This window comes from Oryctolagus cuniculus, chromosome 12, assembly GCF_964237555.1.
Source record: "Oryctolagus cuniculus chromosome 12, mOryCun1.1, whole genome shotgun sequence".
NCBI lineage: Eukaryota > Metazoa > Chordata > Mammalia > Lagomorpha > Leporidae > Oryctolagus > Oryctolagus cuniculus.
In genome coordinates this window covers 92,076,507-92,103,027 of record NC_091443.1, presented here as the reverse complement: position 1 = coordinate 92,103,027, position 26,521 = coordinate 92,076,507, and the positions used below count along the sequence as shown (strand labels likewise).

At 47.4% G+C, this 26,521-nt stretch overlaps 1 protein-coding gene across 11 annotated transcripts; it reads right to left on the bottom strand.

Moving 5' to 3' along the window:
• Nucleotides 1-306: 306 nt before the first annotated feature.
• On the bottom strand, nucleotides 307-26,474 carry KIF23 (kinesin family member 23). Of its 11 annotated transcripts, XM_008249816.4 has the most exons (24): nucleotides 26,301-26,473; nucleotides 25,024-25,093; nucleotides 23,945-24,073; nucleotides 20,262-20,367; nucleotides 19,909-20,045; nucleotides 19,593-19,702; nucleotides 18,390-18,560; nucleotides 16,411-16,452; nucleotides 15,596-15,708; nucleotides 15,352-15,473; nucleotides 14,149-14,251; nucleotides 11,583-11,662; nucleotides 11,378-11,497; nucleotides 11,036-11,162; nucleotides 10,569-10,727; nucleotides 9,783-9,940; nucleotides 8,022-8,195; nucleotides 7,730-7,909; nucleotides 7,131-7,442; nucleotides 3,863-4,093; nucleotides 2,715-2,797; nucleotides 2,461-2,542; nucleotides 1,813-1,883; nucleotides 307-923 (listed from the first exon to the last, which is right to left on the bottom strand). In XM_008249816.4, the coding sequence occupies exons 1-24, from the start codon at nucleotides 26,309-26,311 to the stop codon at nucleotides 908-910; spliced, it is 2,907 nt and encodes a 968-aa protein (XP_008248038.1). In that variant the 5' UTR covers nucleotides 26,312-26,473; the 3' UTR covers nucleotides 307-907. The 11 variants fall into 11 exon arrangements, with proteins under 11 accessions (XP_008248038.1, XP_017193784.1, XP_051692588.1 ...); XM_017338295.3 differs by lacking the exon at nucleotides 2,461-2,542 and having other exon boundaries at nucleotides 26,301-26,474; XM_051836628.2 differs by lacking the exon at nucleotides 3,863-4,093.
• Nucleotides 26,475-26,521: the final 47 nt, after the last annotated feature.

Here is a 26,521-nt window from a genome sequence, read left to right as displayed (position 1 = left end):
ATGCAAACTTAACAAGCAAACAGGCTCACTCAGGCAAGAATAGCTATTTCACCAGGATTTTCCACAGTGCTTTCTGTTTTGTGCCAAACTGTGTTTTCTGTTTAAATGTCTGGGAGAGCGCACTTATTCTGTAGGAATTATGGTTGTCAGACAAAAAAGGCATTTCCCATTTAACAGATTACTTCCCGTGGGCATTTTCCAGGGCTTTCTTCTCATTCAGTTCACAAGGAAGAGTGCCAGGTGAAAGCGAGACGCGTGCTTGCTGCGGCTAGTGTGTGTGTGAAATGAATGACCATCACACCTCTGTGGTTCTGAGTGCTTTTTATTTCAATTCTTTTGGCATATCTAAATGTCAGAAAGTGAGTATATATATACAAAATGCAAAACACCTTCTGAAAATGGTTTTATTATGGGCCAGTCCCGATATCTTTATTTTGAAAGTTTCAATTGTCAAATATGTCTAAAGTGCATTCTTGCAGCTAATCAATAGCAGCATTTGTTTCGTTTATAAAACCCAAGAAATACTCAGACCAGAGCTGGAGAAGTCACAATAAAAAACGAAGCGTGATCTAGATATTACCTTAATTATACCAAGACAAACAGCTGTGTGAATTAGTTTATAAGTCCATAAGAAATATACAAGAAACAGCATTATAAAAAGTCCATACAGCAATGAGCCCGGGGTCTTGCTCTGCTGGGAATATTAAATACGGTGAGGCACATAATATACAAGGTCTGCTGACTGCTGCGTGTCTTTGGAACCATCAGGGAAGCGCTGCTCTAGGCCAGTGTCTGACAGGGCTGAGGTCTGGGACGTCCAGCGAGGCCGCAGGAGGCTGCTCTCCGTGGCTTCGGAGCAGTCACCAGCAACAGTGACGACGCTCTGCCGCTACTGGGGCTGTCTTGTTCATGGCTTCTTGCGCCTAAAACCAAACCCAACATTTAGTGTGGAATTTGCAATTGGTGACCCCTTTGTAGTAAAAGAAATCTTTTGTAGGGCTTTGAGCTCTGTTTATCATGGGAAAACTCAAGTCCTGAGAAAGGAAACAGCATGTAAGATACGCTTATCTAGTGTTACATGTAGACCACAGGACCTCCCATCTTTCTCCTGTCCCAACCATTTTCCAAACTGCCTAAGGAATACAAGAGCTAAAAATACTGCACAGGGGCTGGTGCTATGGCACAGTAGGCTAAAGCCTATCCTGCAGGGCCAGCATCCAATACAGGTGCCGGTTCAAGTCCCAGCTGCTCCACTTCCACTGCAGTTCCTCTGCAGATGTGCCTGGGAAAGCAGTAGAAGATGGCCCAAGTGCTTGGGTCCCTGCACCCATGCAGGAGACCCGGAAGAAGCTCCTGGCTCCTGGCTTCAGATCAGCTCAGCTCCGGCCATTGCAGCCATTTAGAGAGTAAACCAGCAGAAGGAAGAGCTTTCTCTCTATTTCTCTAACTCTATCAAATAAACAAAATAAATCTTAAAAAAAAAAAAAAAATAGTACACAGGCAGATATTTGCAAAGAAGGGGTTTCCACTATGTCAAGGAAATCCAGTGTTTGAGTTTCATAGAAGACGAAGTGTGGCCCCATCACACCGTACGTCCTGCGGCTCAGCTGCACTGATCTCAGCCGGCACTGGCAGGTCAGGAGAGGGAACACAAGGCTGTTGTGCACAACTCCCTGCAGGAGCGCTGGCAGGACAGGGCCAGCGCCGCCCTTGCTCCATCACCTCCAGGGGAAACGATCACTTCTACAGCAAGTAGGGTGGCGGGGGGGTGCTAGGAGGAACACACAGCGAGGCCCCCCTCACAGTGCTCACTTGGGCTGTGCGTGATGCTGATACCCAGGTCCCAGCTGAGATCCCGCTCTCATCTCCACAGCCACGGAACACTGAGAGGAAAATGACAGAAGAGGACAAGGTCAGCGCCTCTCAGCAGTCTGGGAAACACAACGCTGTTCAGACAGCTCTCCCCGGGTATCTCCAAGACACCTCTGTTAGAAAGACGCTCAGACCCCTGCGGTCCCTTCCTGGCAGAGGCCACACACTCGCAGCCGGAGGGTCTCTACGGTCAGCTGGGACCCTCCCTCTAGTTAGGTAAGGAAGAAGAGAGTCCTTGAGAGCCTCCCGACCTCTGCTTCCCACGTTCCATCCACAGGAGCCCCTGGTCAGAGGTGTTACAGAGGACGACCGTGAGCTGGCGTGAGGACACCCCTCCGGTCCTTCTAGACTAGCTCCCCTGACTCCAGCGCGGCGCCCTCCTGCCGCACTGCAAACGCGGCCTCTCGTCAGCCGGAGAGCAGGACGAATGCCTTGGCCGGTGCGCTCGCAGCAGGCGTCCGGGCCGCGCTGGCGGTGGGAGAGCCTACCTCAGCATCCGCAAAGAGCAGCCGTGTCTACGGCTGCGGGGTTCAACCATGCCGAGCCTAATTTCTATTAAGCAGACAAATGTTTCATCTTCACCCCTACCCTTGTCTCTACATCGGTCCACTCAGACTCTGTGCCATCTGGCTGGGCGGGTGCTACTGTGGATGATCTTCGTTTCCGACTACTGAAAAAGGGGAAACACGATGCACTAATTATTTCTGCATCTAAGAACAGGAAACATATTACAAACAGGGAGGACCCATCTACGCCCCTCGGGAGAGCTGGTGGTAAATTCCACGGGATGTTCTGTTCCTCAAGAAAGAGCAGCTAGGAAAGCATCTTTGATGATCACTCACCCACTTGTTGATTCTTGTTTTAAAGTCTCAATATCAGTAAACTGAACAGCTTGTCCACCACCCCTTGTTTTAAAAACATCACCCTAAAGCCAAGAGAAAAGGTCACTGTTACACTCGCGACACATGCAAATGATGAATACACATATATCATATTTAAATACATATCAAGATTCTACTGCTTTACGGAAACTCCCACCCACAAAACCAGATGGTGCTTGGGACCGTGGAGTCTGTACTGAGTTACTCAGAAATTTGAGATCCGTCCTCCACCAAAGCAAAGAAGCCAATACAATGTAATCTGTAACACTATCACTGCGCAAACAAAAATTCTTGTCCCACTTGTAATTTAAAAACTCCATTGAGGGTTAAGACACCTGCCTGGAATTTCTACACCTTCTAAGGCCCTGTTCTTTCTTCTCTGAGAGCCCCTCAAATTTAAAAGAACAGCTTATACCCTGAATTTACAAGTGAAGAAACAGTTACTTGTTCAGTAGCCCCAAAATCTGCTTATGTCAACCCAAATCTGACATCAAAGTGCTTAACCACTTTCCCCTGATGGCGATTGGCTCATCTTTATAGAGTGAATTAAACTAACAATTTCTCAGCTTTAGATGGCACATTTTAGTGGACAATTACTAGTGTCATTCAAAACAGGGACTACCTTCCAGAGTTAAAATTTTTAAGAAGTATCCTCTAATGGAATTTAAAAAGCCTTTTACTCTCCTGATTATTCACTGCCCCTTAACAGAGGAGATCTTCCAGAGACAGCAAGCATCTGGGCGGCTCTGCACAGAGGCATTTTCATAGGTCAGATTTTAATGTGGGCCTTTACCTAGAACTGACACAGCCAAAGTAGGAGTTCTTGGTTTAGATTTACTTTTGAAGTAGGGATTAAAACTAAACATTCAGTAATAAAGTCCATATAGCCTGGAGTTCTATGCAAGCTAAGAATCTCAGTCTGTTTAAAAAGATATGGTCTCACAATCTAAGCAACTGCTTTTATTTTCTGCTACCAGAAGCGTTCCATCACTCATTCATGTTCCAGCTGACACTGCCTGTGACATCAATAGAGCAACAGGGCAAATGGTTTTCCGTTAAGTTGGGTTTTTTAGAAGTATGTGTTGTCTCCTGGGTGAATGAGGCTTTACCTTAATCAGTTTGGTTTCAATCTCCCCATCGGAGGCTAGTTCCTGGTGGGTCAGCATGTACTTCTCACACTTAGCTAGTGCCTTTTCATTTGCAACAGCTACTGTGATGGCATGAGGGACATGTGGCTGCATGACTGTTTCAGTGTGCACGTTAGAGGCGGGCTTATGATCTACCCATCTGTCTCCCGCAGAGCGTGACCGTCTGTGGCGGGGACGAATCGGTGGTGCGTTCTGATCAGGTTGAAAGAGGAATGGAGAAAGAAGCATAACCCAGAATTAATTGACAGGCATTAGAAGTGCAGCAGGTTTGTTCAATGATGACAGCATCAAAACAAACCTTTTCAAAAGCTAAATATGTAATTTAAGCAACTTAAACATTCTCTTCTTTAAACATGAAACCGACAGACATCCTTGTAACACCAACTAGTACATTATACATTCAACAGAGGCTGACGTGACAAACTCTGATAACGCTACTAGCCTTTTCTGCTTAGGTGCTCGCTCACAACAGTTCATCCTGTATTCTCAGTCAAAAGCCACTATCGGCCGGCGCCGCGGCTCAATAGGCTAATCCTCCACCTTGCGGCGCAGGCACACCGGGTTCTAGTCCCTGTCGGGGCACCAGATTCTGTCCCGGTTGCCCCCCTTCCAGGCCAGCTCTATGCTATGGCCCGGGAGTGCAGTGGAGGATGGCCAAAGTGCTTGGGCCCTGCACCCCATAGGAGACCAGGAGAAGCACCTGGCTCCTGGCTTTGGATCAGTCGGCAGCCATTGGAAGGTGAACCAACAGCAAAGGAAGACCTTTCTCTCTGTCTCTTTCTCTCTCACTGTCCACTCTGTCAAAAAATTAAAATAATAAAAAAAAAAAAAAGCCACTATCTACTCCTGCATTTGTGAGGTGATTAACTGGGCCCACAACTCTTAAAAATCTTCATCAAGATCATTAAAAGCCTTCCACATGTCCAAGACCTTGAAACAAAAGAGGAAACACTCCTTATGCAAAGCCACACACAAAAGAATATTAAAAGCTGATGAAGCTTTAGTACAAAACATTCCAGTACATAAGGTGTAATAACTGTCAGAAAAAAAGAGTAAAACAATATTAAGTACTTCTAAGTACTTTCAGTTAAGATATTCAGATCTCCAAACAAAAATTCATGAGAAGTTCAAATAATGGCTAAAATATACAAATGTTTTCCTCGCAAACATTTTATACAGGCCCAAGAATCCAATAAATATAATATATCAAATCAGTCTCTATTAATACAGTAAAAACCTAGTTGCTTGCACTCAGATTCCAGGTGAATCTGGGGAAGTTAAATCTAGCACAGTCGGCCTACAGAAAGAAATCTTTTTCACACACGTGACAGTTAATAGTACGTAAAACTGAAAACAAATGGTGACGTCCCTCACATGCCAATCTTTCAGAGTTAGTCAAGCATGAAATCCCAGTTTCACAATCCACATTTCTCTGGAAAATGATTATATAGAAGACCATAGTTCTATATAGTTATAAAAAAATGAAGCACTAGTGACTGCTCCAATTATAGCACAAACAGTTGCCACTACAGAGACTGAGGTTCAAAGCAAGCAGGAAACTGCATTCTCAGAATGGTTTCAGTGGTGTTAACAAGCAAAGTCTGGCCCTTCGGAGCTACCCCTGGCAGAGTGAGGGTGTCCTTGACACATCTGGCAGCAACACATTCTGAAATAAGCTTCAGCGAGTGACAGTCTGTACTAGCAATCCACCAGCACTGATGAAATAAATACCGAAAAAAACTTCTCCAGCACTGATGAAATAAATACCGAAAAAAACTTCTCCTCTTTGAAGTATAAATTCAGGCCACCTGACATAATTTTTGAGCAACACACAGACATTTTGGTACTAACCTTAGGGTAACTTTTCTGCTGCACTTCTAAGAGGTGTGGATTTCAAGTGAGAAGTTAAAGGAGCTCTAGTCAACCCTCCTACACCCCTCAGGGCCAAGCCAGGGGCCAGCAGGCCATGAACGGTGTCATAAAGGGACTGACTCGAGTTGATCAGAAAGACCATTCCCCATGATTTGCTCCCGAAGAAGGTTGCAGCCAAATCGGCAAAGCACAGACCCTCAGCCCTGAGAACACGTCCAGCTGGAGGTAAATGCCCTGGGATTCCTCACTGTCCCTTAAAAACGGGACCTTGGGCCACCTCAGGGGACGCTCATCCGCCCCAAGTTACACAGTAAGAAAACCAAAAGCAAATATGTATCGCAGGATTAATTTGTTTAGGAGAAAAGTTCTGTTAAAATTCGACTAAAGATACAATTCACAATTTTAACCTGGTCTATTTATTCAAAGGAAACTTTACCTTTATCCTTATATGAAGAAAAACAGCGAGTGAATTTATTTGATTGATTGATTTAGGTTTGAGTGAGGCAAAGCCCTTGTAAAAGGCCTGCAGAGTAAGAGCACTGACCGGCCATGTAGCCCTGCAGCAGTTCCAAAACAGCTGCCCTGGCCGCCTCCCAGCAGCCCAGAGCATGCAAATCCAAGGGAAGGGCTGGACTATACTAAGAGATCAAACAGACAGGCATTCGCTTTGATGGGATCATGGATGAAAAATGAAGTCATTTGGGGACAATCCGGGAGATTAGAGGGTATTTATTTATAATGTTCACTTCCTTCGAGGAGATAAAGCGAGGTGATAAAGGTTGTGCTTGTGCAGGACAATATGCTCACTCTATTGATAGCATCCAAAAGTCTGTGAGTCTGACTTACTTTCCAAAGCTTCAGGGACAGATTGATGGCACACCTATGTAAACGAACAAGAGGCAGCTCTAGGGAAGGGGTAGGAAGCCAGTGTATCCTGTTTGTAAAATAACCCACGTTAAAAAGTGGAATTCAAAAGAACAACAATTAAAAAAAAAAAAAAAAAAAAAGATGTAATTTGAGAAAGGGGAACCTAAAGAAAAACCCTGGGAAGTGTGCTCTAAGGCACTCACTTTCAACAACATTATACAAAACGCACACACCACACCTAGGATGCCCCAGGGCTGAGGGAGTCTGCTAAACACAGGATGCTGATTCTGTTGCCAGAAATGTTTGGGCTTTCTCAGTCAAGAGCCAGGCCTCACTTTTGGGGTGATTCAATCTTTCAAATTAACTACCAGAAAAATCAGACCTTATTTGTATTGGAGCCCACCCAGCTTTCCCCTGAATATTTGGAACAAAGTTACAAAGAGCAAAGCAAAGCAAGTCTATGAGGAGAGCATAGAAATCTGGCACCAACCCTGCAGCAATGATCCTCTTCTACTGCTAGCTCCTCTCTGAATGTCGGGACCACCTCCCTGCCTTCAGGCCAGTACACCCCTCGCCTTCTGTCTGACACGATACAAGTTTGACTTTGTCCTGGCTCCCGCTGCCTACGCCTTGCAACAGATGTGACATTGAGAGGTGTGTTGTACGGAGGAATTTTCTGCTCCCATTCCGAAATACAGGAAGCTACAGAAATGCTGCTGCAAGAGTTAGAGCGCCTATGTAGCTGTGGTTGGCTCATGAGTTGCTGGCCGTTGGGAATCTGAGCAATAGAGTTACTAGAAAGCTAAAAAAATTGGAGAGACATTAATGAGCAAGACTGAAAAACTGAGACACAAGTCATCACTTATCTATACTTTAGCACATGAAGACAACATTGTAAGTAACTATTCATATGATTACTAAAATTGATGTACTTACTAAACTTGTGCTTACACTAAATTTAAAAATATCTCAAATAGAAGTTTGAGAAACATACTAAGTAACTGAAAACAAAAACTGATTCTCATAAACAGCCATCTAGTCTGAACGAGCTCTCTAATACTAAGCCACCCCCCACCGCAGATAACTCACAGGCACCGGCGGGGGAGATGCAGACCGTGGAATCACTTTTTCTCGGTCCCGCTCCCGAGAGGGTCTCTCGGGCTTCTCGGTTTTGGGTTCAGTAACAATAGCCTTCAGCTGCTTCAGCTTCTCATCTTTGACCCAGAGTTTATTCTGCATCTCCAGCTGTGTGGCCGCCACTCGGCGCTCCTACGGGTTTTCAGTGACAATTTACATTCTAATTCTGTGGCACCGATCACGTGCACCAGCTCACTGCATCTCCCACCCCCGACCGCAGTGCAGGAATTCACCCGACACTCACACATTCTTTCTGCCACTTCATGGTCGTCTCTGTCACCATGCCTTGTAAGCGGGCTTCTAATCTGCGTTTGTCAGAGAACTGTCGCTGAAGCTTCTGGTTCTGGGTTTCCAGCTCCTGCTGCAGATTGCGCTTGTCCTCTTCATAGATGGTCGTTGTCTTCTCTAAAATCTCGATCTGCGGAGGCAGCCGTTAGCTCAGTATTTGGCAGGTAAACACTCTGTGTGGCTATAAAATCTTCTTTCTAATTTGCTACCGCAGGCTCACTTGTGGAAAGATAAGGCTTGCAGAAAGCACCATTATCTTTTTTTTTTTTTTAAAGATTTATTGTTATTTTATTTGGAAGGCAGTTACAGAAAGAGAATATCTTCTATCCACTGTTCTACTCCCCAAATGGCCGCAACAGACAGAGCTTGGGCCAGGTTGAAGCCAGGGGCCAGGAGCTTCTTCCATGTCTCCCGTGTGGGTACAGGGGCCCAAGCACTTGGGCTATATTCTGCTGCTTTCCCAGGTGCATTAGCAGGAAGCTGGGGCAGAAGTAGAGCCGCTGGGACTCAAACATGTGCCCTTATGGGATGCCAGCACTGCAGACGTGGCTTAACCCACTATGCCACAACGCCAGGCCCAGCACCATTATCCTTTAAAATGTCACCTGAATTCTGACTTTCATTCTCAGAAATAGCAGCTTGTTCATAAGCAAGTCTCTCACCGAAAGATAAAGTTATAAACTGACTTCATGGGAAAATTACTTTCCCCTCAACTAAGACCTAAAATTCTAACTTCCCAGATTATGCTCAGAAGAAGGAAAACTGTATGACTGAGAGCAGCCGCTCCCTCGAATGAGCATATAAGCCCTGCACCTCCAAATGGTCCTTGGTGAATGAGAACGAACGTGAACTACACGGTGCCACAGCAAGCACCGAGACAGCATTTCCTTCTCCCTGCAGGGAGACATTCATGCGGAGTTTGTACTTTTAAAATCCGACCTGTAAACCAGATACGGATCCAATCAGCACCCAGCAGTTCACGGAGAATGTGTATTATGAAAAAAACTACGCATGATTCTCAAAGTATTCTGCACCAAAATTTATGTCTTAATTCCATTTTCCGTGAACTTTTTGAAGTACCCTCTATTGTCATGTTGTCCAAGGCATTATTACATTTTCTCATGTAATCATTTATTTCATGTGATAATTGGGAAAAAAAAATAGTGAGGAAACACTTCTAATCAAAAAGTAAGGGAAAGGTGTTTGGCTAAGTGGTTTAAGATGTGGTTGAAGTGTGCCTGTGTTCAACTTCCGACTCCAGGTCCTAACTCCAGTTTCCTGTTAAGAGAGCCCCTGAGAGGCAGCAGTGACAGTTCAGTAACAAAGTCCCTGGTTCCCAGCTTCGTCCTCCACCCAGCCCTGGCCACCAAGGGCATCTGGGAAGGGAACAGGTGGATGAGCTCTTTCTCCCTCTCTGTCTCTTTCAAATAAATAAATTTTTTAAATCGAAACTTTTTTTTAAAGCACACTATCACCACAAAAACCCTAAAAGTCTTCCAGAAGGATCCATTGTTTGGGCCAGACAACATTTTCTCAACTGCTAGATTCCTAAGACTAAACAAGATTATGATCCCTATTCCCTATACTTGTCACTCATACTTCCTCTACTTTGGGCTGAAATGAAGACTAATAAATAACCAAGTACAACTTAACAGCAGTATCAGTCAGAGAGCAGTGCTGAGCGGGCCATACACAGTCCAGCAGTGACAAAACAAACCTTATACTCTAAAGTTTTGTTCTTCTTCTCCAGACGTTCTATCTCCAATTTCTGTCCTGAGATCACCTTTTCTTTTTCATTTAGTTTCCCTTGAATGTAGTTTTCTTTATTTAAAACAGCACTGTCGCATTCTTGTAACATGGCTTTAAAAGTATTAGCTGAAACCAAAGCATGAGGTCGAGTTATACTCCAATTCAGAATCAGCAAATGTTTCAATTTTATTAGCAGACATTAGATACGACGTAGCAACTAAGCAAATCCATGTGAAATCAGTCTGTAACAGGAAAATCAGTTTGGAAAGAGATCAGGAACCTGAACCTCAAGTCTATAAGAGACATTCAGGGCGGTTTTCTGTGTAGTGCTGAAAACAGAGCCTCACCCTGCCCTGGAGGAGCCTCCTTTCCCAGCCCCACAGCAAACAAACTGCTTCCACATAACAAAAGCACAAACAGAAACAGCTCTGCAGTGGGATCAATCAGACCTGAGCTGATTCCCCTGTGTACTGCCTACTGGTTAAGACTTGGGCAAGTTACTTTTCTGAGCAAATTTCATTTCTATACAGAAACTGAAATATCACTATCTCACAACTTTTTTTGAGTTTCTTAGAATATAAAAAAGAGCTGTGGGAAAACTCCTGTCCTCCTAATTAGACAACGTCTTGAGAACACAGAGAACGAAATCTCTCCTGCAAAATCGCTCCCAGGGAAAGGCACACCCAACACTCACATCCCGGTGTGTTCCTTCCGTGTCTGAGGGCGACGCACCTGCCAACTCGCCTGCCCTTACCTTGCTTGTGAAACTCGTCAATCATCATTTGCCGAAGACGATGTCGCTTCTCTAAGGCCTCGATCAGCCTTGGGAGTGTCTGCTCATCACTGATATCCAAGATTTCACACGAGGGCAACGGTGGGAAGCTCTGTAAAACCACGCCGGGGACGGAGGGCTCTGCGTTGAAGTACACAACAGCAGCACATTATACCAGAGAGAAGGTGCTGACTGAGGCAAACCAACACTGTGATCAGAGCACCAGTCCAGTCACCCACGGCATTGCTTGAGCTGTCATAATTCTACTTCCTTACAAATGACAGAGACAGTATGCAAGAGAAGAAACCTCATCTACATCTCGGTCCAAATGTTTTTGCCCTCGGTTCTTGAACACAGAGCATACAAACAGTTCTCATATAAAACAGACTTGGTTCTCTTTAAGGAGACACAGACCAACCCGCGGGCGAAGGGTAGAGCACTGATCTTACCGTCAGCGATGGGACCTCCTCGCGCCTGGTTCCTGAACCTCCTTCCAGGCGTCAGACCGCAGATCGCCTTGTCTACTGGCCTGGCCACTTCTACTTCTTGGGTCACTTCCGCAAACCTCATGACTTGCTAAAACACAAAGCAAGTGGAGTTTTGTCAAGAGCCCAGGCAAGTGCTCCTTGAGGAAGAACCGAATGCAGCAACGGTGGAGTGGCCGCAGCTCCCTTCTCTACCCCAGAGGCTCAGCACCCATCCTTAAAACATTCAGAACACCACTCTTCACGTCCACAGAGGTTTTCCCAGCGCAGACTCGAGACTTAACAGGACCAACACAGAAAACCTACCAAGCTTTCTTCGTAGTCTTCCGCCTTTGGATTCACGCACACAATCATCCGTACTTTTCCTTCCCCATCAAAGTAGTTCTTGAACAGATGGGTTAACTTGGAGTCTCGATACGGAACCATCTGTAAGTACGTTCAAACCCAAACCTGTAAGGCGACGATGCACACGAGTGACACCATACAAAAGATCAAGAAGGCCGCCGCCTACCTTGTTGGTCCCATACATCTGGTTCTCTCTCAGGACTTCCATACACGTTCTTAGCGTCATCAGTGACTGATTTATGTTACCTGGTAGAAAACACAACAGTAGACAAAGTGTGGTCTATAAAATCTCAACTTCATGTAACTACTACAAATAACAGATTCTCATGGCCCCATGTGAAGAATTGTCCATGCGTGGCGCAGGCTGTCTCTCAATAGTCTACTTCTGGAGAAGCTAAAAGCCATCCCTCAGGGTTCCATCAGGCAGAATAAATGCACCATTACACTTACAATCCATAAGGTTCCTCCCAAATTCTAAATCCTGTGAAACTGCGCACTAGATGCGGATGTGTAATGTCCTTATGTTAAAATATTTTCTCTAAAGCATGCCCATTCCAGGGTCAAGCAGGCCTCATCAAGCCCAGAGTGCCCCTGCACACAGGGCCCATGCTATTTCCAACAGCCAATTTGTGCGTGCCTCAGGAGCCACCAACTCCGTTCCCTCCCCAGATCAACAAGGACTGCTTAGAAGGCATACTTGTTACTTCTGACCACTCCCGTCAGGGTGTGGCCAAGGCAAGCTCCAAGAGAGCAGGCAGGCTTCCGCATGTGCATTTGGAGCCTGGATTAAGATCCGCTCACTCCATCACGCCTTCACCCCTGGCCTCTCAAGGACGCCGCAGAACCTTGGTACGCCTTCCAAAACACAGGACCCACCCGCTCCCCTGTACTATTGCACGATTCATGCTTTCCCTCCCTCCCCCGTCTCCCCTCCTCTTCCTCCCACAGTGCTCTCAGGAACCAGGATCATCCTCAAACCCCTGAGTGACGCATTCGCATCTTTCCCTAATGGACACAGGTCCTTACCTGGGGTCTATGTTGTCCGGAGCTACATTTCAGGCAGTGTGTTTTCAGATGGGAAATAAGTTATATGTTTACTTTTACTAAACTCTAACTGGAATTTAGCAGTTCTTTCAGTTACAAAGGTAGACCAAAAACACAGTAGTAGTGGGAGTGCCTGGAGTGTTCACATTATAGTTCACTGCTGATCAAAAAATTTATGTTCACCATTACTGTGCAGATTATTTAGTTATTAGGCCTGCTGCTGGGTTTTTATTTAATGCCTTAATAAAGACGCACATAAATTACTGTATGACAAATGTAAGAATGCTTTTTAAAACACACTTCAACAGAACTGGCTTTCTCTGTGATCCTCTCTGCATTATACATTCACACTGGGAAGGGGGCACAGGCTCCAGCATGGGTCCTACAGCCCAGAAGGCAGTGCCCTGGCCCTCTGCGGCTCCATGGAGGGAAGCTGCTTATGCCCCCTCCTCAACTCCTCCTGAAAGCCAGCCCCTGGCCACTTCCAGGAGGACAGTGGCTCTCATACACACGCTGCTGTCACAGGACTGACGTCCTCGACTCCAGTAAGTTCTGGTCTTTATTCTGTTGTTGCCCAAACCCCAATCTTCATCACTCAGGAGCACAGTAGGCCACCCCTGAAAACAGTGGCGGGCGTCTCACACCCCAGAACAGACACTTACCCGGTGCTCCGCGCCCCCACCCGCACTCAGAGGCCTTCTACCTTCTCCAAGCATCAAGACCCTGGTTTCTAGCTTTCTTCACGACTCAGCTGAATTCCCTTTCCCATCAAGGTTAACCCTTCCTCTTCCAGATTCTTCTGCCTTTTCTGAGACCTTCCTCCACCAATCATAGCTTTAATATTCAGTACCTAGCACTGGGGCCACAATGCCAGACACAGAGACTACACCCACAAGACTCCAGTGATCAGGTGAGAAGCAAGAACCCTTTGGCCTAGGTAGCAGGAGATCAAAAAGACCCCATTTTGCACCACTGGACTTAAAACTTTTTCATCTCTTCAGCACATAAACTCGAGTCTTTACTGTCTTCCAACTTACATTTTTAATCATTTCATAAATCCTTCAGTCCTGTCCGACACACAGCTTACTCTGCTCCCCTGAAGTACCAACCCTGCACACCCCTAGACTGGATCACTCAGCACCGCTCTGCACCTCCACAGAACCTGGGGCTCACATCCATCACCCTCCACCCAAACAGCCCATCTCTCTCTGGCAGGGCTTCAGCCTTTATATCTGCATTCAAGTCCGGCCTCTAAATGATTATTAACATCAAACACAGTGCATATAACTAGACCAAGGAAAGGTCACACACACACTTCCCCCAGTTGCCCTCACTGTCCAGGGCCTCACACCTCCCGAAGCTGATGACGAGTGCTGGAGTGACTGCTAGGTCGCTTAATTTCAAGGACTGGGCACCGCCTACAATGCCAGTAATCACAGGTAACTCTTTCAATATGAATATAACTTATTTTATCCATTCTTCCTTATTCTTAAAGAAATTACTGTGTTGTAATAGAAAGATACCAAAACAGCAAAACTAAAAAAACAGCACTGACCATTAAACCTTAGCCTCCAAACTAATTAAACTGAAGACTGTCAGGCTTAAACCACCTAAGGATAAGCAGGTAATAAACTGGCATCCTAAGTTTTTAAAGTTGCAGCAATAATCAAGTTCTATGTTGTACTCACCAGCTTCGCGTAATCTATTCCCTTCTGCTTTGGTCCGGTTAGTTCTTTCACTTCCAGCAAGATCCACTAAGGATAACTGGCTTATAATAATTTGTTCTTTTTCCTGAAAGGAAGACCACAAAGCCAATAACCTAAAATGTTATCATTGGTTTACAACGTTCTTTAAATAGATTCAAGCCAACAGCTACTAAGTTTTCATGAATATGACATTTGTACAAAATACGCAGGAAGGGCTAGGGATACCTGTTTCAGGGGAGCATGCCAGGTTGATCAGGACACTAATGGTTATTTACCCGTTGTCTGGGCTCCCTCCCACATCAGACCATAAGCTCCCTGAGGGCAGGGACTCTATCTCTAGCACTCAGCAGAAACTCAACAAATACTGGGGAAGAAACTGTGAATCCAAATAGGGCTATACTAAATTTTTCTATACGATCAGCTATTTAATAGTTTTATACTAACCTAATAATTTCATAATACTCTAAATAAATTGTATAAAAATAAATCAAAGTCAAGAGACACCTAGGTGATACTGTTACATTAGATGTGACTCAAAGGAAACCACATGTGTATGGAAGGTCAGCTTATAACCACGTGGCAGCTGTCATTAACAAATGCTGACCGTCGGCCACACGAGGAACGGAGAACCTGCTGTGCACCGCCTCCTGCAGTGATTACGCCCCCGGGAAGAGGGTCTGCTGCAGTGAGGTTGCAGTGCTAGTAATTGAACAGAAATCAGCATTCCAATCCTGGTCATCTTCAGTACCATGTCCTCCAGCCATTTATGAACCTTCATAAGCCAGGATTTCATGCTAGGGTCTGAATACAGCTACACGTGAACCGCTTAGAACTATCAAATTACATCTACTCAGACACAAATGGTGTTTAGCGACATAAGCCTTGTAGCTCAGTGGGCCCAGCAGTGAATCAGCAGACAGGGGCCTACTGCCTATCAGCCAAGGGACGAGTGACATGGGACACTGGCCACCAATTGCTGCCATTCAAAAACCACAATGTAGAGTTCCACACACAGGACGAGTCGGCAGAGAAAAAACAATGACTCACACGTCACACGTTATTTTATCTCTTCCAATGAATACACTGTTTTAAAGATCTGCAAACTTTTTTCCAGGTTCTGATAGAACAATTTTATTGCAACAAAACCTCCCTAATTTAACTCTAATTCCAACTATATAGCCTTACCTGTAGGACATTGTCTCCATCTGCATCTAGGGGCGCCTGCACTAACTTAATGTTGAACACACTGTGCGAACGGCTGGACTCGCGATTCAAATGGGTGTTAGCAATCCGTCTCTTTTTCTGGCCTATGACAACAGAGAAGTCATTGATTATACCGGAACTCAGCCACTTCCTTATACTCATACACGCTCTCTCATAAAAAGGATTACTGTCAAATGACGATGGCCATGCTCAGTTCTGCTCTAACCTCTCCAGAAAACTTCAAAAGCCTCCTCAGTAGACTTCACTTCCACTTCTGTACATCCTGCAACATACATGTTATGGTTCTTATCTTCACGAAGCATTTTAGACTGTGGAAGTCTACGGGGAAGAAAAAACAGGTTAGTTTCCTAAAACTAAGAGAGAATAAGATCTTCACTTAAGACTAGGACTAAAATGCCAGGCAACACGACATCCATCCTCACAATGGAGGTAAGTTTACATAAGACTCTAAAGCAATGTTAAACTCAGATCACACTATACGGATAGCTAGCCATGATTAGTTACCTAACAGGATAGCAGGAACTAATTTTATCTGGAAAGCTTTGCTCTAACAGCACATGAAACAACACGAACAGACAGAGACCAAAGTGGAAGTCGAGGACCATCACATGCACAGGTTAAGATCTAGCACTTTCCTAATTCAAACAGAGCAGCAGACAGAATAGTTCTGACTTCACCAGCAAAAGCAGACAGCAAATTCAGAAAGAGTTTGGTATATACCAGGAGTGGCAATCCTTTCAAAGTGGCTCTTCAAGTTTTGGTCTGTACGGTAGGATAGGGGATGGATAAAGGCACTGCTTGCTTGGCCTCAGTCCTACGAATGGTGAGGGTAGAGACATCTACCAGCCACCATTACCGAGAGTCAATGGCAGATTTTTCAGGAAGCCAGGCAGGCTTAGAGGTCACAGGCAGCCTAGTGCCGATGAAAAACAACATATATGCAAACATGCCACAGATGCCAGCCACTAGCATAACTGCACCCTCTCCTGAAAACAAGAAAGAGCCGACACAGACACATACACAATATCTGGGTTCCTCAAGGGCGTGCCGAATGTGTTCCACCTACCAAAGGAATACAGAAGTTACTCTCCTCCAGCAGCCGTGTCCCAGCAAAACGTTCAGTGCAGACTAAGTGACAGGCACGGGCTGGGATCTTAAAATCCCCCCCTTGCAATGCTCTTCAACCAGCTCAAACAAGCTAACAAACTACATCTGGGTGCAGGGCCAAACAAGCTCATTCAAGGAGTTACCCAGGAAGGTCAGAAGACACAAAAGTCACTTTTATTTGGCTTTCACATAATCAAATCAAATCAAATCAAGATAGGGTCCTTTGAAAATCATTTCATTTATAACTAAGCAAACAAAAATTGAACACAAACAGACAGAAAGGAATCTAACTGGTAGCAACGACTGACTTCAGAACACTTTGGGAAAATGGTACACGTAAAACTAGAGGCAAGACAGCTGACACTTGAAATGAACAGGAAAGTACTTAGTCAATATTAAAAGCAATGCCTCTTAAGGTCCTCACGTACTTCTCTATAATCCAACCCCATGTATTTCTTTCCTAACACCAATATCCCCGTGGTAGAGAGGTCACTCCAGTAATCAGTTCCTTTGTAAGGTTCTCATTCGAGGAAGGGTTCATAGAACAAAAGCAAAAGGGGGCAGTCTTTCTTCACATAAACTTCTGGAATTAATACTAGCAACTTTGTGATTGTTTTTCTAATCCATGCAGATGCAAATCCAGGGACTCTGCATGCAGATCCCTGCTCGGACACACGACTCAGTAAGAACCACAGAGACTTCCATCTGTGCACTCAACCAGAATCTACGTATTTTTGTGGAAATAAAAGTTGATGTTGACACCTGTCCTCCTTCCAATGGTTTTCTCAATCCCACTGTTCCTCCAGTATTGTTCCATGACTTATACACACAGAAGTTAAAGACAAGGCATGGCTCTTCATATTACTTATGGCCTGGGGCCAGTGCTGTGGCATACCGGGTTAAGCCATTGCCAGCAATGCTGGCATCCCATATGGGTGTCAGTTCAAGTCACAGCTGCTTCACTTTCAACACAGCTCCCTGCTAATGTGCCTGGGAAAGCAGCAGAAGCTGGCCCAAGCGCTTGGACCCCTGCACCTACATGGGAGACCCAGATGAAGTTCCAGGCTCCTGGCTTTAGCCTGGACCAGCACTGGCCATTGCAGCCATTTGGGGAGTGAACCAACAGATGAAGGATCTCTCTCCCCCTCTCTGACTCTGAAACTTTCAAATAAAATAAATAAACCTTAAAAAAAAAAAAAAAAGGCAGCATTGAAGACCAGCCTTTAACCTGAGAACAAAACCAGCACTTGGAGATCAGACACTAATGAGACCCAAGATTCCAGAGCCAACGTGCACACATGCAGATTTCTCTTCTGTGACGCCAGTGGAGAACTGGGCTTCAGTCTCCGCAATGGAGACCGAGGGAAGCTGAAGGAGCAGCCCTTTTCCTCCATCAGGGACAAGGCAGCCGTCACTTCCTACCACCCAGGGAGAGGTCTCTGAGCATCACCGTGCAGACAACAGCTCTCGGCTGCATTCTGCAGAGATCGCCAAGACATGTGTGGCTACTACAACAGCTACAGAACTGCCAACACTGAGTCAGGTTCTCCAGGGTGGCCCAGGGTGCACGGACAGGGCCACTTCCTTACATAATTAACTAAGGTCCTTCTAAAGGCACGGCCACAGGCCAAGGTCTCCAGAGCACTCTGCGCTGACTGCCTGGCTCATTCTGCCCCTCACCTGCCTCCACCCACTGGTTCTCTACAACCACACACCCAGTGAGTAACCGAAGTTCTCACTGAGCACCAGCTACAGGATTAAAGTTCTATCTTCATTCTGAAAACAAAGGCAAGCATTCGCAGCTGAAATTTATAGCTGACAAAAGCAAGAATCAGTGAGGTAAGTGACTCCCCCGAGGTTAGCAGCCAAGAGGGCTTCTCCTCATTACTTACTTGGGCTTGGTGGGGTCAAAAGGCACTTCTTCTAATAGATCATATATGTAATTATTATATATTTCAATGTAAGAGACAAACACTCCATAGACACTGTCTTCATCAACCTCTTCTGCTTTGCAGAATTCTCGGACAGTTATCATGTCTGCAAACTCTGGATCTACTTGTCGTCTAAAACACAAAAACAAAAGTGTCTGATTTTAGTATATATTCTGAATCAATATCAAAAGGAGATGATCTCAAGAGAAAACTCAGAAATGACATAAATGGGGGCCGGTGTTGTGGCACAGTGGTCTGTGACACCAACATCCCATACGGGGGCCAGTTTGAGTCCTGGCTACTCCACTTCTGATCCATCTCCCTGCTAAGGGACCTCGGAAAGCAGCAGAAGACGACCCAAGTGCTTGGGTCTCTGCACCCATGTGGGAGACCCACATGGAGTTCCAGAGTCTGGGCTTTGGCTTGGCACCAGCCCTGGCTTTTGTGGCCACCAGGAAGTAAACCAGTGGATGGGAGATTTTCTCTCTCCCTTTTTTTTAAATTTATTAATTTGAAAGGCAGAGTTACAGAAAGAGAAAGGGAGAGACAGAGAGAAAGATTTTACATCTGCTGGTTTGCTCCCCAAATGGCCACAACTTCCAGAGCTGAACTGCTCCAAAGCCAGGAGCCAGGAGTTTCTTCTGGGTCTCCCATGTGGGTACAGCTGCTTTCCCAGGCGCATTAGCAGGGAGTTGGGTCGGAAGTGGAGTGGCCAGGACTCAAACTGGCACTCATATGGGATGCTGGCATCACAGGCTGCAGCTTTATCTGCTACACCACAATACCGTCTCTGGCCCCTCCCACCCCATAACTCTGCCTAAGAAATAAATCAATCTTAAAAAAAGAGATGATATAAATGACCCACCATAATGAGCAGAAACTCCCAAAGCAGCTGTGTTCACACTCACGGTCCCCCAGTAGTACCCCCACATCCTCCCAGATACACAACACAGACTTTGACAGCCTCCCCCACGCACAGAGGCACCTTCTCATGACAATGACTCAAAGGGTACTGGAGAGCCAAGAATGCAAGAACATGCCTCAGCTCTGACCTCGCGAAAACCAACTAACTGTCAGACCAATTCTCCACTCACTTATCACCTGCCCCACCCTGGGGAAAGCACAGGCAGAACCCTGGGACCCCACAGAAACACGACGACTCACTTGCTGGAGGGGGTCTTGGGGTTGGGCATGGCTTCCCTCTTCTGGCGCTCCAACAGGGCATCAACCTCACACTGTATGTCCATGCTGTTCCTGTCGTTAGACTTAAACACCTGAGGCAGGGCAAAAATCAGACCATGCGTCTAAAATTCACTTCCATGAACATACTCAAGAAATAAGAAATGGTTAATAGTGAGACACAGTTCGGTTTTCAAAACAGACCCAGTGCTTCGGTTCTCTCCCTTAACACCACCGTGTCCTGCAGCACCGCGATCCCCGTCTACAGCGAAGCAGTCCCAACACAAAGAATTACACTCACGTATCGCTTAGCTTGAAACGACCCTATGCTGTTAAAGATCATGTCCAGAGAGCGAGGAAGCAGCCCTCCTTCCCCTGGGGAACCGGTCATCGTGTGGGTCTTTCCACTTCCTGTCACCCCATATGTGAAAAGGAGACCTACAGGGTAACAAGTCACAGTGAGTTCCATCCTGAACGTCCTCCACTTGTAATAGTTCTCCACTGCATTTAAAAGCACAAAGAAATTAACCAGCTGGACAAAATTAACAGCACTCTCAAAGTAAATCTGAATTCAATGCCAAACATAAGCTAAACATATAACTTTTAAAAGGAGAGGAGAAAAAGGAAAATCCAACAAAACTCCAAGAACGATACCGTTTTTGCCATGGATGAGGTCATCTACCAAGGGACTGGCCACCACATCGAAGAGCTCCTTCTGAGTGGTATGAGTGCCAAATACTTGCTTAAATGAATACTGAGTCTGTGCAGGGAGACAAAACAAAACGCATTTAGACAAATTCCACTGGAAATACATCTGTTTAAACCCGGAATGTTTCTCTATGAACATCTAAGACATGTAAAGAAAAAATATTTGTTTTTCTAAAATTGGTTGTATTTGATTCTTATTTATTTGAGGGAGTAAAGGGAAGGAATGGGGGGAAGAGAGAGAGTGTGCAAGCAGAAGCATGCCCCACCATCTGCTGACGACACAGTGGCTGTAATGGCCAGGACTGGGCCAGGCCAAAGCTAGAAGCCAGATCTGCACTTCAGTCTCTCACTGGGTGGCAGGAACCCACTACGTGACAGGATCTGCTGCCTCCCAGGGTGTGTGCTGGCACAAAGCTGGAATTAGGAGCAGAGTGGACACCTAAAACCCAGGCACTATGAGATGGAATGCAGACATCTCACTCACAGGCCAAACACCTACCCCACGCACAGCCTTCAAATCTAAGTCCCCACTAAAAACTCATGTCCTACCTACATAACCCTAATTACAGACTGGTAAACAGGTGACCTCGTCCTCAGGTACAGCTCCTTCCTTTTTTTTTTTTTAAGATTTATTTATTTATTTGAGAGGTAGAGTTACAGACAGTGAGAGGGAGAGACAGACCGAAAGGTCTTCCTTCCATTGGTTCACTCCCCAAATGGCTGCAATGGCCAGAGCTGCGCTGATCCAAAGCCAGGAGCAGGTGCTTCTTCCCAGTCTCCCGTGCGGGTGTGGGTGCAGGGCGCAAGCACTTGGGCCATCCTTCACTGCCTTCCCAGGCCACAGCAGAGAGCTGAGTTGGAAGCGGGGCAGCCAGGATTAGAACCGGCACCCATATGGGATGCTGGCACCGCAGGCACAGGATTAACCTACTGTGCCACAGCGCCAGCCGCCTCCTTCCTTCCTAAGTAAAGAAAACAAAGGCCTACAGGAGGAACTTGCCCAGGCCCCTGCGGCTGGTTAGTGTCACAGCCATCCCTAGGGCAGTATGAGGCTGCCCTGTCATGAGGCAGTGACAGGTCTGAACCCCACCAGGGCCCCCACACCCTCACCCAGGCTTCATCCGCGTCTACTGAGTGCCTGACAGACAGGGCATATGTAAGATGCATTTCCCTCTGAGGTTTACCTCACAGGGCAGGAGAGAGACAAATAGCACACGGGATGTGGCTACTCATCGGGGGGCTGTGACTTCTGACAGGGAAGTGGGGCGCCCTGAGGAGGTGCTAAGCTGAAACCCAACACGGTGGCAGGGAGCAGGCCAGGAGCAGGGGACAGAGAAGTCCTAGCTAAGGCACCAGCCATCAGGCAGGATTCTGGCTCTCCCAAGGGGCTCAGGGACTGCATGAGCGCTGAAAGATGAGGCTGGAGACACACAGGACAGACACCAGGATTTTGCCATTCAAAGACCCTTGAAAGGTTTTAGACAAGAAATGCAACTTTGTTTATGCTTTAAAAGCTCATTGTGGCTGCTCCGTGGAAAATGGATCAGCACAGACATTCCAAACGGAAGCAGGCACTCCACTCAGCTCCAGCAGTCTCGGCCAGGATACCTGTCTACCTAAATGTTTAGAGACGTTCGTAACCAGTTGATGGGGGCCCAACAGGCAGCCTGTGTCCAACAGGCTCACCGCACGGAGCACACTAAATGCCCGTGTCTCTCGTCTCTCAAGGTTAGCTCCAGCCAGCACGAACTGCACAAAAGGGTCAGCAGCTACGAAGCGCTGAGAACTGAGAAAGCCGCTCCTCCAGTGCAGTCTGGGAAGTCTGGTCTCAGCGACCAGGCTCAGATGAGGCTGGCAGCAGTGGAGACAGAACTGAACAGTTTCAAGCAAGACATACTTTGCAGTAGGACTGACGGGACTATGAACCAGACAGGAGGACAGGCCAGTAGACAGTAGGCACCAGGTCCGTGACTTGAACCCCTGGACAGACAGATGCTGGCGCCATTACATGAGAAGACTGGGGGAAGTTATTTGGAGGAGAAAAGTCAAGAGCTCCCTTCTAGACGTGCACACGCTAACAAGCCTGTGTGGCCTCCGAGCAGCGATCTCAAGCAAGCGGCTGTCAGCTGGCACCTAGAGCTTGAGCAAAGGTTTAGGCTACGGATAAAAACGTCAGCTTTCTCCACACCAGACAGGGACTGTCATGGGCAAGGGTGGCAGAAAACAGGCCCCTGGGCACGGCCCAGTCCTGTACTTGGAGGCTGGAAAAGGACAAGAAGTCAGCTAAGGGTGACCAGTGAGACAGGAGAGCAGAGAGCGGGAGGGGGGCAGGAGAGTGCCAAGGGGAGGGGCCGCAGAGAGCCGAGCACGGGGACAACGCTAGCAACAGAGGCCACGGTTAGCTCTGGAAGGGCAGTGCCACAGCGGTGCCACGGCAGCCTGAAGGCACAGCCGCCCCTGCAGCCCCACAGCCCTGCCCACTTCAGCACAGCCGACCCCCTCCTCCCCGTGACCACTCATCTGCTAACACCGTCCCAAACAAGTCATCAATCCATAAAAGCGAGGGCTCTCCCACCCTCCAGACAGCAGCTCAGCAAAGGTTTGTTCAACTGAACTCAACAGTTTACTAAATGTAAGAACGCTTCGTGGGGCCAGTGCTGTGGCTTAGTGGGTAAAGCCGTCACCTGCAGTGCTGGCATCCCATATGGGCGTTAGTTCTAGTCCCGGCTGCTCCACTTACAATCCAGCTCTCTGCTATGGCCTGGGAAAACTGGAAGATGGCCCAAGTCCTTGGGCCCCTGCACCTACGTGGGAGACCTGGAAGAAGCTCCTGGCTTCAGACTGGCGCAGCTCTGGCCATTGCAGCCAATTGGGGAGTGAACAAGCAGATGGGAAGATATCTCTCTCTCTCTCTCTAACTCTGACTTTCAAATAAATAAAATAAATCTTAAAAATAAAAAAAGAACGCTTCGTTAAGTATACAAGGTTTGTTATTAAATGTTTCTTTTATTTCCACACACGAAATTCTATGTTTATCAACTGCCTGGCATAATCATTTGTCATCCACATCAAACTATCCTTAATGTGTGCTCTAAAAAACAAACACCCAGTGTCTACACCAATTAGGCCCATAGCCCATCCAGCATGCCAAAGCTGTGTCTCTATATTCTAGAAATCAAAACCACTGCATATACAGTCGCTACAGTGAAGTACATGAGTCTTTCAGCAAAGTGGAATCACATGCGACTCTGTTAAATTTACACTGTGGTGCAGCAGGCTTGGAATGCCCGCCCCCCACATCAGAGTGCTGGTTCAAGGCTCAGCTACTCCATTTGCAATCCAGCTTCCTGCTAATGCACCTGGGCAAGCATGCTGGCCCAAGGACTAGGGTCCTTGCCACCCACATGGGAGACCTAGATGGAGTTCCCAACTCCTGGTTTCAACCTGGCCCAGCCCTGGCTGTTAGAGGCATTTGGGGAATGAATAAGCAGATAAAAGATCCACATCTCCCCCGTCTGTGTCACTCTGCCTTTCAAGTAAATAATAAACCTTAAAAAGTTTACAAATGGAAAAGCCATTAAGGAGACGACACAGCCAGTAAAAACAACTTGGTTCCCAGCGGAAATTACCTCCTTGTAGTCTCCATTCCTGTTGAGTCTGTAGCCCTCCGGGGTGTGCAGCTGAACAGTTGTGTTACTGATCACTTCTATGCAGCACTCCTGGTCAGGAAAGCTCAGCGGCCGCACCCTGCAGTACACCTGCAGAAACAGGACGCTTGGGCGGAGGCCTGGTCTCCATTTGTGCTTCCCGTTCACTCATTCCAAAAGCACTTAGTCTCTCAAGTCAAGAGATCTACACGTAGGGCCCCCAAAACCAAACCTACTACTCATTGTTGGCAAAAGCAAACAGACAGGTCAGATATGAGAAAAGACTTAAAATACACACAAAAGTATAATTGTGATAACAAAGTATCAAACTGCACAGCTTCCCTTCATTATTGCTGTCATACTACTAACAGAAACATCTCTCAAAACCAACAATCGATCACGCAAGGAGGTAGCTTTAAAAAGCTGCTAGAATTCTTGGGAACTGTCGATTAACACTTTGCCAGCTTAACCTAACACTTCATACACAAAGAAGGGAGAGGGGGTGGGGTGGCAGGGAAACTGCGTGTACCAAGCACCCCAATCCCAAACTCAGACCCAGGGACCCACTGCAGTGCCAGCGAGGGGGAGGCCGAGAAGACCCACAGCCAACCCACGCCCTCCCAGTCGCCGCTGGCTACAGGCACTTCCCACACACAAGAGTGAAATACTTGCAGTTATGAGTGGGCATGAGACTGACTCTGCTGTCTATACCACAGTCTCTCTATGAGACTTGGAGCTGGGGCTCCCTGGGGACACGTGCCATCAGTCACTGGGGGCAGATCTGAGCGGGATGGCCCCCCAAACCCAGAGTATGAACCCGCTAGAAGTCTGCTTATCTAAATATCTCAGATTACAATTAGTGACAGGAGGCATGCAGCCCAGAGACTTCATTTGAATTAATCCTTTAGAGAAAATAAACTTGCAGGGCCAGAACCAGCTTTGCACGGTTCAGTAAAACCATTAGACTCAACGTTCCACATCTCTTCTTCCAAACACACACGTAAAGACAGAACAGGCCTAAAGAAAGAGCGCACACGCACGAAGCCACAGGCAGACCTTACCCCGACCGGGTCTTTAAGGTTCGTCTGGGATCCTTTTTTCACAAGAGGTTTCCTGGGTGTCTTAGCCCTCCTGGTCACAGAGAGAACATTTCAGTTCTGCAGCAACAGGCAAAACCCACCAGTGGAACTCACGCACAGACAGTCTCCCTTGGGGCTTATCAAATGGCCTCTTAGAAGTTCCAAGGAGCCGGCATCAGCCTCACCGACTGCACTAGTGGCATGGCTCTCGCACCCAGCAGTAATTCAAGTCTGGTTCAGAATACATTTTTGTTGCCAAATGTAATTACTCACTCTTGGATGAATTCTGGATCTTTAGCAGCTTCGCATATTTTTCTTAACAATTTCACAGAGGCATTTAAAATCTGAAGCATCTGCACATACCTGCCCACATCTGTCCTAAAATACATTTATATATGTGGACAAGCACACCTAGCCTCCATCGACAGGCAGACAAGCAAATAAATTACAAAAAGCACAAGGAGGCGGCTGTCCGTCAAGATTTACGTCTGCACAGCACTTGCAAGGAGGAACTGTGGTCAGCAGTTCAGAACTGTTAACCCTCGTGCCCCAGAAGGAGGTCCTAACCTCGAATTCCAGGGGCCGCAGGGCAAGGCGTTCAGTCTGTCTCACCATCCCTCTGGCCTACCACTTTTTTTCCCTTTATCTTATCTGCAGGCTAGGTGAACATTTTGCACCAAAATGCGGCGGAATATGGTCAATACTTGGATTGCACATGACCGAAACAATTTTTTTTCAACATATTCCCTGATGAAACGGGAGCTAAAATTAGTGTGACTTTTCAAAAAAAAATTTTTTTAACAGAAAGCTTTCGGCTTTGAGCTCTTTAGGAAGTCCGCCCATCGCTCTGCAGAGTGCGGGAATGCGGGCGTGGTCGTGCGGGCTCGGGCAGCCCCGGGCGCCGGCAGGCCGGGAGCCCCCCAACCCAGGACCGAGCCCCAGGACCGCGCCCGGCCCCACACGCCAGCGACCCGAGGGAGACAAGGGAGCCGAGACAGGCGCGGTGCAGCGGCCCCGAGCCCTCAGGACGACCCCGCCTACAGGAACCGGGGTCCCGGCGCCACCCTCTCCGACTGGGCCGGCCTCTCCGCGCCGCGGGGAGCCAGGGCGGGGCGGCGGGGGTCTCCGCGCCCGGAGAGACCCCAGGCGGAGGCTCCGGCTCTGGGGCGGCGGCCGGCCGCGGTGCTGGGAGCAGAGCCTCCGGCCCGGGTGCCCGCCGCCTCCCGTCCGTCCGTCCCTCTCGGCGACCCCCTACTCACGCTGGCTTCATGGCAGCAGGCTCGGCGGGGCCGCGGCGCGCGCGCGGGACCGGGCTCGATCGGGCGGGCTGACGGACACGCCGCAGGAACCGGGTCTCGGCAGCTCAAGGCGCGGCGCTCCGGAAAGCCCGGCGGCGTCGCTGCGAGCCCAGGTGAGCTCGCGCCCGGCGCATTTCAAACGGACCAATCAGCGCCCGCCCGCGGGGAGGGGCGTGGCCTCG

Coding starts and splice junctions, on each gene's coding strand:
- KIF23 (XM_008249816.4), bottom strand. Junction 15,474..15,595: donor TTTTGAAGTTTTCTGGAGAG/GTTAGAGCAGAA, acceptor CTGTTGTCATAG/GCCAGAAAAAGAGACGGATT. Junction 7,443..7,729: donor CATCTCCCCCGCCGGTGCCT/GTGAGTTATCTG, acceptor CAATTTTTTTAG/CTTTCTAGTAACTCTATTGC.